This window comes from Perognathus longimembris, chromosome 22 (assembly GCF_023159225.1).
Source record: "Perognathus longimembris pacificus isolate PPM17 chromosome 22, ASM2315922v1, whole genome shotgun sequence".
NCBI lineage: Eukaryota > Metazoa > Chordata > Mammalia > Rodentia > Heteromyidae > Perognathus > Perognathus longimembris.
In genome coordinates, this window is record NC_063182.1 from 30,382,354 (window position 1) to 30,396,869 (window position 14,516).

The 14,516-nt window shown below is 31.9% G+C and overlaps 1 protein-coding gene across 13 annotated transcripts in view; it reads left to right on the forward strand.

Annotated features, from left to right (window-relative positions):
* The window catches only part of Ppip5k2 (diphosphoinositol pentakisphosphate kinase 2), a 65,599-nt gene that overhangs the window by 28,228 nt on the left and 22,855 nt on the right, over positions 1 to 14,516 (forward strand). For 8 of the 13 annotated variants that reach the window (XM_048331169.1, XM_048331171.1, XM_048331172.1 and 5 more), the window contains exons 10-21: positions 417 to 518; positions 1,377 to 1,463; positions 2,225 to 2,300; positions 2,387 to 2,496; positions 3,171 to 3,256; positions 3,647 to 3,772; positions 3,914 to 4,035; positions 4,253 to 4,435; positions 5,763 to 5,904; positions 7,644 to 7,867; positions 11,591 to 11,718; positions 12,454 to 12,568. In XM_048331169.1, the coding sequence (XP_048187126.1) occupies positions 417 to 518; positions 1,377 to 1,463; positions 2,225 to 2,300; positions 2,387 to 2,496; positions 3,171 to 3,256; positions 3,647 to 3,772; positions 3,914 to 4,035; positions 4,253 to 4,435; positions 5,763 to 5,904; positions 7,644 to 7,867; positions 11,591 to 11,718; positions 12,454 to 12,568 (1,501 nt within the window). The remainder of the gene's footprint in view (positions 1 to 416; positions 519 to 1,376; positions 1,464 to 2,224; positions 2,301 to 2,386; positions 2,497 to 3,170; positions 3,257 to 3,646; positions 3,773 to 3,913; positions 4,036 to 4,252; positions 4,436 to 5,762; positions 5,905 to 7,643; positions 7,868 to 11,590; positions 11,719 to 12,453; positions 12,569 to 14,516) is intronic. The other 5 variants (XM_048331170.1, XM_048331176.1, XM_048331180.1 and 2 more) reach the window with 1 other exon arrangement.

Below are 14,516 nucleotides of genomic sequence, written 5' to 3' on the forward strand. Positions count from 1 at the left end.
TGAGTAAATGCTGTATTTGAATACAACCAAAAAGCATAGTTACTTGAATATTCCTTCATTGTTGTTTCTATTTTAGTACAGTATAATAGTAATTTATTAAACATAATATCTAAAATAGTTTGGTAGAAGCTATTGGTGAGGCTCAGTGGTAGATTGTTTGCTCAGCATGCACAAGTCTCGTTCAGTACTTAGCACCACAGTGGCTTGGGAGGGCTTTATTAAAAATAACAAAAGACAATCTTGGATTCCAGGATATATATTTATTTAATTAGAAATTATACAATCATCATGATTTAAGCTTGGTATTAATGTATATTTCAAAACTAAATTAGACAAATTCCCTATTTCTGGTATTTTTATTACTCAGGTTTCTCTTTAAGTGAATTAATATTTTATATATTTATTTGGTTTTGAAGGAATATTGTAATGAGAGAGCTTGCTCCACAATTTCATATTCCTTGGTCAATACCCTTAGAAGCTGAAGACATTCCAATTGTACCAACTACATCTGGAACTATGTAAGTTTGAATTATTCTTATCCAGAACTTCATTAGTTTTTTGTTAGTCTGTTAGTATAATAGAAATTAAATTTTGGAATGATTATTAGGCAGTTTGCATTTATGTTTTCATATTTAGCTTGATGATGGTGAAAGAGATTATATGCTTTCATCAGTGTCTACTAAGCTAAAAGTTATATAATGCTATAAATAAAATTGTAAAACATGCTTAAATATTTATAGAACCACCTAATCAGCCATATAATAGAAGAAATGCCAATAAGCATTCTTACAACTGTGTCTCTCAAGTTACATCTTGAAGTAAGTTAGTTAGACCAACATTATCAGTGTTTCATAATCCCTAAGGATTGTGTACAGTGGTTTACCCTTTGTCAAATGCTACATTGTATTTCTTAACCTGAACATGCTTCTAAAACACTTTTCTAGTAGTTTGAGATATTTTAAATGTTTACTCTTCACATGAGAAAAATATAGCAAATATATAAATATAACAACCTCAAGAAGACATGTTTATTTTGATTTAATGAAATTTCAGCCTATCATACTCTTAATGGTACAGTTTGAATGATCCCTGAACTTTATTAAGTATTCAGACTTTTATCCCAGGGTTAACATTGTCATCTCTAGGAAGAGAAAGTATTTTATTATGTATCTTAATATCTTCCCCTTCCTGTGGCTGCTTAAATCCTTTCAGGATTTGATCTCATAAAATTGAAACTGGATTGTTATAAATACTTTTCTTTATGCGGAAGATCTTGAAATGGTACATAATGGTCTTCAGTAACTGATTGGATACTATATTATTCTGAATTATGCAGTACAAATCTTTATTGAGAACATACTTTTCTTTCATTTTAGGATGGAACTTAGATGTGTCATAGCTGTCATACGTCATGGGGATCGAACACCAAAGCAAAAAATGAAAATGGAAGTGAGGCATCAAAAGTATGGTTCAAAAGAAACAGAGCTCATAATCAGATTTAAGTTTTTGATGTGTTAAGCTTTTATGATCAGTATTTTTTATGGAAAAATTTCTACCTAGTATTTCTTGACCATGATAGATAAACCACTAAATGCGCACAAATTTCATTTAAATATACATGCTAGCACCTGAATATTATTTTGGCAAAATCACCAAATATCAGTCTTATCAAGCTTTTCGATATTGTCATAAAGGTATACTCTTACATAGCCTCTTAGACTTTTGGAAGAAAAATAGTGGATCTTAAACTATATACTGACTTGAGAGAATACATTTTTTTGTTTAATTTCATGTTCAGTTTTTATCTTGAGAAAAAATTTTAAATATCATACCTGTTAATATAATTGAGAAAGGTTTTGAGGTTTATCAGAAAAGTAAAGGAACAAAAGGTCAGTTTATTGCGATGCCTTTTTTCCGAGCTATTTGTGCTTGGGAGGCCAAGCAAGACTCAAGACTCATGGACTCAAGCAAGACTCATGGACTCAAGAATTTGAGGCCAAGCTAGGCAACACAACAAAACCCTGTATCTGAGGTGATAGAAATAGTAAAGTTGCAGTAAGATACAAAGAAAGTGAAAATGCAGTAATTAAAAATCTGCAGATGTTTATTTCCATATCTATCACTTCATTAAAAATATGAATATGTTCTATATTTGTTAATTTATATATATATTAGCTATATCAATTATTGTAAGTTACTAACAATGCTCTATATTTTTCACAAGATTTTTTGATCTCTTTGAAAAGTGTAATGGATATAAATCAGGGAAGTTAAAACTCAAGAAGCCAAAACAATTACAGGCAAGTCTGTGTATTTTGATATTCTTTCAAATTTTTAACAGTAAAATTAAACAAAAATTTAAATCTTTTATTAATCTATCTTAAAGGAAGTGCTGGATATTGCACGACAACTTCTAGTGGAGCTGGGACAGAATAATGATTCTGAAATTGAAGAAAATAAACCAAAACTTGAACAACTTAAGACTGTTTTAGAAATGTGAGTATCTTTTTTGAAAGGCTTAATTTCGGTAACTACTTATAATTCTACTTTTTTCATTTCATTTTTTTCAGCTTGAAGGTTTTTTTCCCCTCTTGATCATTACAGTTGAAAAGAAATGCATAAAAATCAAATGTAATAAAGTAGATTTTTATATCAATGAATTTAACTCTAATGGAAAGATTTTTTTTAAAGACATCATATTAGGATATTCTGTGAAATACTACATAGATTGAAGTTCACATTGCAATATTGATCCCAGATTCAGTGCTGTTTTAAATTTTAAAAGTTTCAAACTATATAAACAAAGTCAGTATCCATCAATCCTGGATATAAACTTTACATACATATGATCGGTAATAATATTATGTAAAGGTAAACCCATTTATATATATATTTCATGTGTTCATTCTGTTTTTCAGAATTGTAGGTTTTGTCTAAAACAGTTTTTTACATTTCATTTTCAGTCAGTTAGAATGGCTACCTGTGGTACAAATTTTCTAGGAGAATGTGAAGAGTTTACCAAGGCAAAAAAAAAAGGCAGTATAGAAATTATAGTTTACATATTTCTCTACATTTTAGTTTTCACTAATATTAATATTAATACTAACTCTCCTATTACTTATCAACACTTTATGAATCCTGTTCATTCGGCTTGTCATTTTATTTTTTAGGTATGGGCATTTTTCTGGAATAAATCGTAAGGTTCAATTGACATATCTCCCTCATGGTTGTCCTAAAACATCTAGTGAAGAGGAAGGTTTGTCATTTTCATGTCTATTAAGTTTTATACATGTCATACCTTTCTATGCATTGTTGATTACTTTTGAATAATCTTAAGAAGTTTAGTTGCTTGCATGCTGGCCAGATCACTATATGGGTAAGAAGGGAAAGCAATAATTCTCTGCAAAAAATTGGGAGCCTTTCCAAGTTTGAGATTTTAAAATTTATTAATATTCTCAAAGGTAGAGCAAAGGTCATTTTTAATGGGGACAGTAGCCCACAAAGATAGGTACACTTAAAAAATAAAATCATTTATGCATTACATGGTCTAAATTTAACTGCAGAAGAGAACAAAGAAAAAAAACTGTACTGACATATACATATCTGTAAACAAACAACATTTATGTTATTTGCTCATGTATTTTAGATAGTCGAAGAGAACAACCATCCTTACTTTTGGTTCTAAAATGGGGAGGAGAATTAACCCCTGCCGGCAGGGTCCAGGCTGAAGAACTTGGAAGAGCTTTTAGGTGTATGTATCCTGGAGGTCAAGGTGAGTCTTGAAATTTCTTGAATGTAATTAAAATCCTGCATTCTATTTTCAAATCCCGGTTTATTTTGTGTTACTGTTAAGCACGTGTTAAATACAAGGAAATGAAAATATAGCTGAAGTGATTTGAGGATTTCTTTTCAGGAGATTATGCAGGATTTCCGGGTTGTGGTTTACTTCGATTACATAGCACCTACCGACATGACCTCAAAATATATGCCTCCGATGAGGGACGAGTCCAGATGACCGCAGCTGCTTTTGCAAAGGTATGTTTTTTAAGGTTTTTATTTAAATTTACTAGAATTTTCATCAAGTATTTTAAAACATTTTTGCCTTAGTAAAATATGAAAAATTTCAAATTTAGAACTTCCCACTGAAGTCATCATCATGCAATGATAAACTATTACATTATTAACCAACGGTTAATAATGGTTATGGTATTTGACATATTGGTAAATTGTTGACTTCATTTCGTGTGTTTAGGGGCTATTGGCTCTAGAAGGAGAGCTTACACCCATTCTTGTTCAGATGGTGAAAAGTGCAAATATGAATGGTCTTTTGGACAGTGATAGCGATTCTCTAAGCAGTTGTCAGCAACGTGTGAAAGCAAGGCTTCATGAAATTCTTCAGAAAGACAGAGATTTTACTGCTGAAGATTATGAAAAGGTAGGTCTTTGCAAACTCATTTATATTAGGAAATATTTCATGCAGAAAAGGACATAAGAAAATAGAAGCCAGGCATCAGTAGCGCATGCCTGTAATCTTATCTACTCAAAGTATGAGGATTGTGGTTCAGAGCTACCCAGGCAGGAAAGCTAGAGACTCTTGTGCTCCAATTAACCACCAAAAAAGACAGAAATGGAGCTGTGGCTCAAGTGGTAGAGCACTAGCCTTAAGCAAAGAAGCTCAGGGAAAGCACCTAGGCCATGAGTTCAAGTCCCAGGGCCAGCACAAACACACACACACACACACACACACACACACACACACACACACACACACACACACACACACACACACACACACACACACACACACACACACACACACACACACACACACACACACACACACACACACACACACACACACATTGTACCATAAGAGAGCAAGCAAAGTTGTAATCACCAGGTAGAGAAATACTAGTACTAATGGCAATTGGTTAAAATACTTTATATACATATGTAAAAATGGAACAGTCTAAGTTGTTGAGGTTGGTTTGGGAAGCAGGAGATAGAAGGATGGAGAGGGATAGTGGGATCAAGGCACATTATATGCACATATGGACACATCAAAATTAAACCCTCTTTTACAACTAATTGATGCTTATAAAAAATGAGGTGGGGGAAGAGAGACAACTCTTTGTAAAAGAAAAAAATATGGAAGTTGCAAATCAGTTCAAACTACCTAATCCTCAATTCTTCACAAATTTTATATTTAAAAATTTTACTTCAGATGATTAACTTGCCAAGCTTGGTATCAAAACTGGGATTTGGAACTATTGTACCAGTAATGGTTTATATTCCATTTAAAAGAATTCATTAGAAAGACATAGAAACTAACATAGTGGTTAAGAGTATCAGCTTTGTAGTCGGAATTCAGTGTTTGAGTTGTTTTCTTCATGTAATTATTTGATCTTAAGCAAGTTATTTAGCCTCAGTTAACTAGGTCATCTGGAAAAAGGTGATAATGGAGCTTAATATAATTACATGTAGATATATGTTAAACTTTATTCATATTATGCAAACCAGATAGTGCTCATCCTTCAAGCTATGTACTTCTGCTGAATAACTATGAGTAAGTGCATGATCGTTATATTTAATATTTTTATAACATGGAAAGTTAAGATTCTCCCTGGATCTTATTGCTGTAAGTTAGATGTCATTTTAATTTGTAGAATGGAATTATTTTCCAACTACTGGAAAATCATATATTATTCTCTGGAATAACCAGGGATAACTAGATGTAAATTGTATACTTTACTCATTTACAGCTTACTCCTGCTGGAAGCATTTCTCTTATCAAATCAATGCATTTAATTAAAAATCCTGTGAAGACCTGTGATAAAGTTTATTCTTTGGTTCAAAGCTTGACTTCTCAAATCAGACATAGAATGGAAGATCCCAAATCATCAGGTAAATATATTTTTCTTAGAGCATAAAATAAAAGTTGCTGTCCAGTTAATTTAAACACGAATCTTCTGATGTTAAAAAATTGAACCTCTCTGAAGTTACAAATACAAATAAATAAATACAAATCCAAGAAAGGAACAATTAGCTTATTACATGTTTTATCTGAGATTGCGTGAAAAAGACAATACAAAATTCTCCTTTGATTATCTAATTATTTAGCACTGTTTGATACTAAGACAGCATTGAAAACAAGAAGATAGCAGGAAGGTATAACCATGCTTGCAGAGTTAACAACTTGAAAATTTTTATTATTGTGGGTTTCTAACTGACAGAAATAACTCATTTGAACTGCTATTACAAAACTTCTTTTCTGCTAGTTGGTAAGTTTTAGTATAGCAAAATAGTATTTAAAATTCACACTTGAACTATAATTTTATAGTTTATTGTAATTTTTTTTCTTTTTTTATTGATTTAAAGTTAATTATGTGGAAAAAGCCTTTTTAAATTCAGTTTCCTACCCAGGTATTTATACCAAGTACTTATCCAAGTCTAAAAGAGAATATAGGTAATGGCATATGCCTACAGTCATATTTTATATTAAAAATATATACAAAGCACTCTACCACATATATGTTACAATAGTCTCTTGGTATCCATGTATGGTACCAAGGAGTAGTATTAAGGAAAGAACATTCATGCTCTGAACATGTAGAGTTAAATAGTAAACTGCAGTTACTTAGCTTATTTTTCTCAAAGTGCTGCCTAACTTCTGCTAAGCACCTGTTTCTTGTCAGCAAATCTAAAATTTTCACATTATTACTTAAATTAAGCACATTACATGCCCTTTTCACCTTGGAAGACTGTGATAACTTTCACCCTTTTTTTGAGTTTTAGGACTCCTATTTTCACTAAATTAAGAGCAGAAAATACTCAGAAAATCTTACAGTGCTTTGAGTGCAACTAATAAGGTCTCACAATGTGCTTACTGAACGCTTCTCTACATCAGCCAAGTTGCATAAGGAGCACATGGAATTTTTTTTTTAAGTTTTGAAATTTTTTTTAATTTAAAAAAAATTTGACCACGGTTGGCCAAAAATCTATGTAACAATTTATTTTTTTATTTTTATTTTTTTGCCAGTCCTGGGGCTTGGGACTCGGGGCCTGAGCACTGTCCCTGGCTTCTTTTTGCTCAAGGCTAGCACTCTGCCACTTGATCCACAGTGCATGCATGCTAGGCAAGCACTCTACCACTCAGCCACATTCCCAGCCCTGCTTTCCATGTTTTTCACTTAAAAATCTAGTACAAGCCTGGACTCGGTGGCCCACATCTGTAATCCCAGCTACTCAGGAGTCTGAAATATGAGGATTGCAGTTCAGAGCCAGCCTGGGCAAGAAAGTCTGTGAGGATCTCCTATTAAGCACCAAAAAAACCCGTAAGTGGAGTTGTGACTTTATAGAGTTCCAGCTTGAGGACAGTGCCCTGACCCTGAGTTCAAACCAAAACTGTAGTAGAGAGGCAAAGCATAGTGGCATATGCCTGTAATCCTAGCACCCAGGAGCCTGAGACTAGAGGATAGGAAATTCAAGGCCAATCTTGGTGATAAAAATAGGGTTGAAACCATATTCAACAACATCGTGAGACTTTGCCTCAAGAACAAAACAAAATTTTAATATTCAGCATTTCAATATAAATCTTAATCAGATTCTCAAATCAAATATACTGAAAATGTAATTTGTTGTAGATATTCAGCTTTACCATAGTGAAACACTGGAGCTTATGCTACGTAGATGGTCCAAGTTGGAGAAAGACTTCAAAACAAAGAATGGAAGATATGATATCAGTAAAATCCCTGACATATATGACTGTATAAAATATGATGTCCAGCATAACGGTTCCTTGAAATTAGAAAATACAATGGAATTATATAGGCTTTCAAAGGCATTAGCAGATATTGTTATCCCTCAGGTAAGTAATTCTTAAGATTTGGCTTTCTTGTATTATTGTATAAGCAAATACTTTAAAATATGTACTACCATAGGATAAGAGATAGGTGACTTTCACAATCCTGGATAAGCCATAACGTTTATGAATTTATAAGATTTTTATTGTTGATAATGTACATACTAGCTATTTGAACAATTTAATTATAGTAACTTTTTAAGTAGATTTTGTTAAGTAGAATAATTTTCAGTTTACAGAACATTGACTGGGAAGGACAAAGATTTATAAACTATGCCCCTACTTAAATGTCACAACTACTGAACCTACATTGGCATATTATTTAAAATAAGATGTGATATCATATAAGTAGATTCTCCACATATTGGCACTAGAAATTTTTTTTGCTATTATATATTCTATGGGTTTGGGAAAAATGCTGTCACACAGAGAATCAACTTAAAATAATATATAACTTATTATGAAGCACATGATATAAAAAATATGCTGGGAGTAAAAACATTCCAGATGTCATGTTAAGATCTCTAACTTAATACTAAAATAATTTAGATGTTACAAAGTTGAGATTGGAGTGGATCAGTTATTCCAACTGTGAACTAAAGTTTGAAATCAGGAAAGTATATACTATATACCCTAATATACTTTGTGAATATTAAATATGTATAATATATAATGTAAGTGTTTTTTAATATTCATAGAAACTCCAAATAAATGTGATAGATTTAAAAAGTGGGAATTCAGGTAGTATACAACTGATCTGTAGATATTTATGTATATGCTATTACCTATATATTTTATATGAAAGGGCAGCAATATATTTAGACAATTATACAAGATATGTGCACAGTTAAAATTGATTTTAAAATAAATTTTAATAATTAGTTACAAATATAAGACTTTAATCATCACTTTTGATTGAACTGAGAAAGTAGCTAATTTGTATAGTTCTTGCCTAGAATACATAGCACTCTAGATTTAATCCCCAATGCTGAAAAAAAGAACCTTTATAGTAGCTATACTAATTTTCAAAGTGAATTTCAGTGTACCTAAATATTATCACTGAGTGGCTAAATACACATGCTTCATATGATTGTTCCCATAATAATTTCTGTTATTGCTTATCTTATTTAATTTCACCTCTTTTTTTCTGTTAAAATATACATTTTAGAATTGAGAAGGAAAATGATTAAATGAACCTAACAGAGTAGTGAAATGTTAATGGAATTTTTGAAGATAATTTTCCTCCTTATATTGTTTATATGTCTCAGGAATTTTGCTTGTACAACTGAAGAAATTCCTCATGTGCTATAGCTTAAAATATTCATAACATATTTTACAGTATCATATTTAAAATAAATATGACTATTGTTGGAAAGATTTGAGTCATTTTGTCTTTTAAAGTAATTTTTCAAGTTCAGCTGTTAGTGGATAAGTTGTATTTTAAATCATGGTTATCTTTCGTCTTGGGTTTAAGCTCAAGGTCTTCCACTTACAAGGCAGGTAGGTACTCTGTGACTTGAGCCAGCTCCTGTATCTTGGGACTCCTAAAGTAAAAATTATACCCAAGCCGCCAAATTCAAAAATTTAAAATAATATTTTGTTTTGTTTTTTAAATATATGTTTTGTGCTAGTGCCTATAATCCTAGCTACTCAGGAGGCTGAAATCTGAGGATCAGGGTTCAAAGCCAGCCCATGCTGAAAAGTCCCAAAAAGCAGAAGTGGAGCTGTGGCTCAAAGTGTTAGAGCACTAATTTTGAGCAAAAGAGCTCAGGGACAGCGCCCAGGTCGTGAGTTCAAGCCCCATGACCAAAAAAATTTTAAATATGTATGTATATACATATATAGTACATACTGGGTTCAATTCAGTAAAGACCTTGCTTTGTTACAGTTAGCCTTCATTAATCTCTTCAAAATCACTGGGTAAAATTTTGCGTGTATTTATAGTAGTCACTTGTAATGAAAACACAAGTTTCAACAGGAAAAAAGTAATTTTACATGTATAGTTTCCAAGCAAATGAATACTGTGAACTTTGAGACTTGATTACTCAAATTTAATATTTTAATGTACTTAGAAAATGCATATTGACTAGCACTAACTGTGCAAGAAAAGTGTTTATGTATTCTGATATACTTTAACACATTACTATGTTTCTAAAAACTTAGTTTCTGCTCTTAAATTGAATTTTTACAGTTTTGCTATTGAATTATATAATTCTAGTCATATCTAGATTTATGTATGACCACAATGGTTTGTAAAAATCATTTTGGCAGTTAAAGTAATTTTAATTATACTAGATATTTATGCTATTATAGATTTAACATTTCCCTTTTATCATCAGTAAATTACTATGCTGGTTTAAAATTATGCTTTAAAGTAGTCATGAGAACAAGATAATAGATATGAATATTTAAAGCCTAAATCTGATGTTAAAATTCTCTTAGTTAAGACAACACACATTTTTGAAGTTTGAAGATGGTTACTTTCATTAATTACATATTGTGAAATGTGGAAAATTTCTGCCATAAATTCGAACACACTATCATGGAAATCATCACAGAAAGATTAAGCCTAATCTGCCATCTTAACCAGTTCTGTTTATGTCAGAGATATCATAACTAAATATGAGAACAAATCTAAGAATTGGTGCTAAAAGATGAAAGCAGATAAGCAAAAATGTCACTTTTAAGAGTGACAAATTGTATGTACTTACATACATTTTGTATACCCAACTCAGTCATCTATAGTGGCAAAATTATTGACGTAGGAAAATAAGCTTTACTTTAAAAATAACTAACCCCAAGATCTGTCATCTTTGCTGGTGTTTGGCATCTATCTTTATGGAGTTATCTGTTGGCAGGGAATAGCTTTTAAGTAGAAGTGTTCGAAAATGAACTTGGAGCGGCTGTGTGTGAACTCCTGCTAGGATATTCTCCTTCCTTTCTGCCTGAGTCCCCATACCTTGCAGTATTCCTTTTCCCACTGCTATCATTCACATAAATCACAGATTTCCCTTTTTCATACAAAGTCAATTTATAACCTGTGAGTTTAAAGCTAATTTCATCACAATTACTATAAAATTGTTGCCTTGTCTAGATGTTTCACATATCATCAATTCATTACAGTTCTAATTAATTTGTTTTTTTTATTTATGTATTTTCAAATTTTTATTATCAAACTGATATACAGAGAGGTTACAGTTTCATACGTTAGGCATTGGATACATTTCTTGTACTGTTTATTACCTTGTCCCTCATAGACATCAAGTTTGATCATTATGTGGCATTTCTTCTTACCACCAGTTAGAATTTTAAACTTTTGGGAAAAGTCTGAGTCTTAATAATGTATTGGACTTTTTATCTCTGACATCACAATTGTTAAAAATCTCTTGATTTATATTTCTTTTTATGTTAATTGCCTGGTCTATATTTTAGTTTTCCTAACTTCAGTCCATCTCTCTTTTAAAGTATTATGTTGAGTACTACTCATATAAAGATTATATTCCTTTCTGTCCTCTTCAGAAATTTCTTGTTTTGTCAGTTTCACCACAAAATACTTTCTATTGTGCCTCACAGTTTGAAAATTGTATGTTTGCAGTTGCAGAAATGTCAAACTCCCAAGTTCTATAATGTTCCAACAAGTTTTAATAATACAGTATTTGTGTCTTGCTAAAATTCTTTATTCCAAGAGTTTGTATAGAGTGCTTTATGATTATATGTATTTTCTCTCAGGAATATGGTATAACTAAAGCTGAAAAACTGGAGATTGCCAAAGGCTACTGTACTCCTCTAGTTAGAAAAATTCGCTCAGACCTTCAGAGGACACAAGATGATGACACTGTAAATAAACTCCACCCCGTGTAAGAAACTGCTAGTTGCTTAAGTCCATATGCATATATATTTCAATACTTGAATTCTAAATTACTTTTTGGTGTTTTTGTGTAGAAGTCAGGAGTGTATAATTTGGTATATTGTAGAAATAAATTGGTTTTTGTAGTGCTAGGGATTGCATCCAGGGCCTTACACATGCTTGACAAATACTGCCCCTGAGTGGCCTTCCCAGTCCTAGGCCTTTTGAGATGGGATCTTACTATGTAAATTAGGCTAACCTTGCACTTGACATCCTCCTGCCTCTATTTCCTAAATACCGGAGTTACAGGAATGACCCACATTGATGCTTATTTGGAGAAAATCTGAAGTGAACTGGAAAAAGATGTATATCCTCATTGACACGGGGTCATCAATGTGTGCTCTGTGGAGAATCATTAATGTCTGAGGATATTTAGGTCTAAGACCACTGATGATCTCTTTATAGTGAACTTAATTACTACAGTTTGTTCTTTTCATTTTTATTTACTCAGCATTTATTTATGGAACATTATAGTCTTTTCCTGAAACACAAAGTACAGTAGGCTTACCCCTTCCCTTGCCGATGGCTTATCAAAAAATAAGTCCTTTGTTATGGTTGGAAGAATGATAGATTTGTATATTTGGGGTTTTTCTAATAGAGCTAAATTCCATCTTATTCACCAATTTTGATACTTAATAATTTTTGCCTAGTCATATGTTTTAACACTGTCTACTTCTATCTTTAGGTATTCTAGAGGTGTTTTGTCTCCTGATCGTCATGTTCGTACTAGATTGTATTTTACCAGTGAAAGCCATGTACATTCTTTACTGTCTATACTTCGCTATGGTGCCTTATGCGATGTAAGTATAATAAATTATTCTAGTCTAAGTGACAATTACATTTCCTTGAATTTCTAATCAATTTGAGACCTTACCTGGGATTGTCAACCAGAATAACAATATCAGATCACTTCATATGACCTGATTCCTTAAAATGCATTTGAGTTCCAAGAGGGAGCTTCCTAAGATAGCAAGAAAGAAGCAAGTGTGTACATTGCTGAGCCCTAACTTCTGAAGTCCTAGAGGTCATTTTACTGAAGCCTTTTGGTCCAGGAAGACACAGAAACCTGTGTCCAGATTCAAAACATGGAAATTAACCCACATTACTAAGTAAGTGGAGTATGACTATAAAAGGGATAGGCAGGATAAACAACTGTAGTGGCCAATTCTAAAAAACACATTCTGGCTCAATGTGCTTATTGGCCACAACAATTTATATTTTTCTCACAAGGAAAGTTCACTTAGCCTCTCCCCCCAGTATCACTCCTCTAGGTATATCCTTTACCACATAAACTTTTAAGAGTCTAGGATTTTTTTCAGTATGTAGTGCTATTCACAATTGTATAAAAGGTGATCTTTGACAGAACACCTTTTCATACTAATAAATGAATTTCGGTGCTAATTTGAAATATGTCTATCTCATTACTAGGTCTTGGGAATAATTATGACCAAAATTATCCTAAAGCTATTTTAGTGTTCTAGTACCATTGGAATTTCAAATTATAGCTGGGTGCTGATGGCTCACACCTGTAATCGTAGCTACCAAGAAGTTGAGATCAAGGCAAAAGTTTGTAATGATACTATGTTTTGGAGGGAAAAGAAACACCTATCTCTAACATGATGCATTTGTTAATTCTTTATATATAATGTAAAGTAAAAAGAACATGAAGAATATGGGAACTGATAGAGAGCCTGTGTTTAGAACGTAGTAGTAAGTGATGGATAAACTGGCAGTGGATAAGGAATGAGAGTCTGCTTGGATTTCTGAGACGAGTTAGCAAGGTTTAAAGCAGGGAAGCGTGTGGCTTGTTACTGTATGGAAAATGAGAGTATGAAAAGACTTGGAAGCTGTTACAGTCATGTAATTCGTACAGGGGTCATGGGAATGGAGCTTATTGGGTTATTGAATGTGGGCTTGCTTTCTAACGCAAAAGCAAAACAGTCTACTCTTAAAATATACACCAGAAAAATTGATATATTGTCTAAAGTAAAAAATAATGATGATACCCAATGATGTCCTGTTTTCCAGTTTCTTTATTTGTTTGAGCTAGAATTCAAAATTCGAACTAGATTTCAGAAGATAGGTACAGAAAGTGGTCTTTGTTTTAAAAAAAATTATTGTGGCTTCTTATATATTGTGTTCAAAGAGACACCACTAAACGTTATTTAATTGGAAATATTCTATAGGACAGACTTAGTAAAATTGGTGTCTACAACACTGAAACTAGATGGTATTCTCTATAGTATAATATGCAAAAAAATCTAATTTACTTCATCAAATGAAATATTAAGTATTTAAGCTTATTATTTTTAATAATTTGAATTTAGTGAAACTTAGTATACTAATTTATACTTCTCTTACAACTTTGAAATTTGAACATTATATTACAAATATTCATCCCCAAAGCACATACATATATTCACCTACAGAATGATATCTTATTAAGGAGCAATGTAAAGGAAATACTAAAGAGTTTGAAGGGAATATTAAACAGTGTAAAGAAAATATATATATATTATATATTACATTATATATTCTTTAGAGCAAGCACATTCAATAATGAATTTCACAATATTATATGCCTTTGAAGGTATAAATTGTTGAGTGCTTTTATAGTACATTTAAGACTTTTGTACAATAAAAAAATTATCTGTGATCTATATGATCTATATTAAGTTTACAGAGACTTTGATGACATTTAACTGTAAGAATGTACTTTTTTTTTCTTTTTTGCTGGTCCTGGGACTT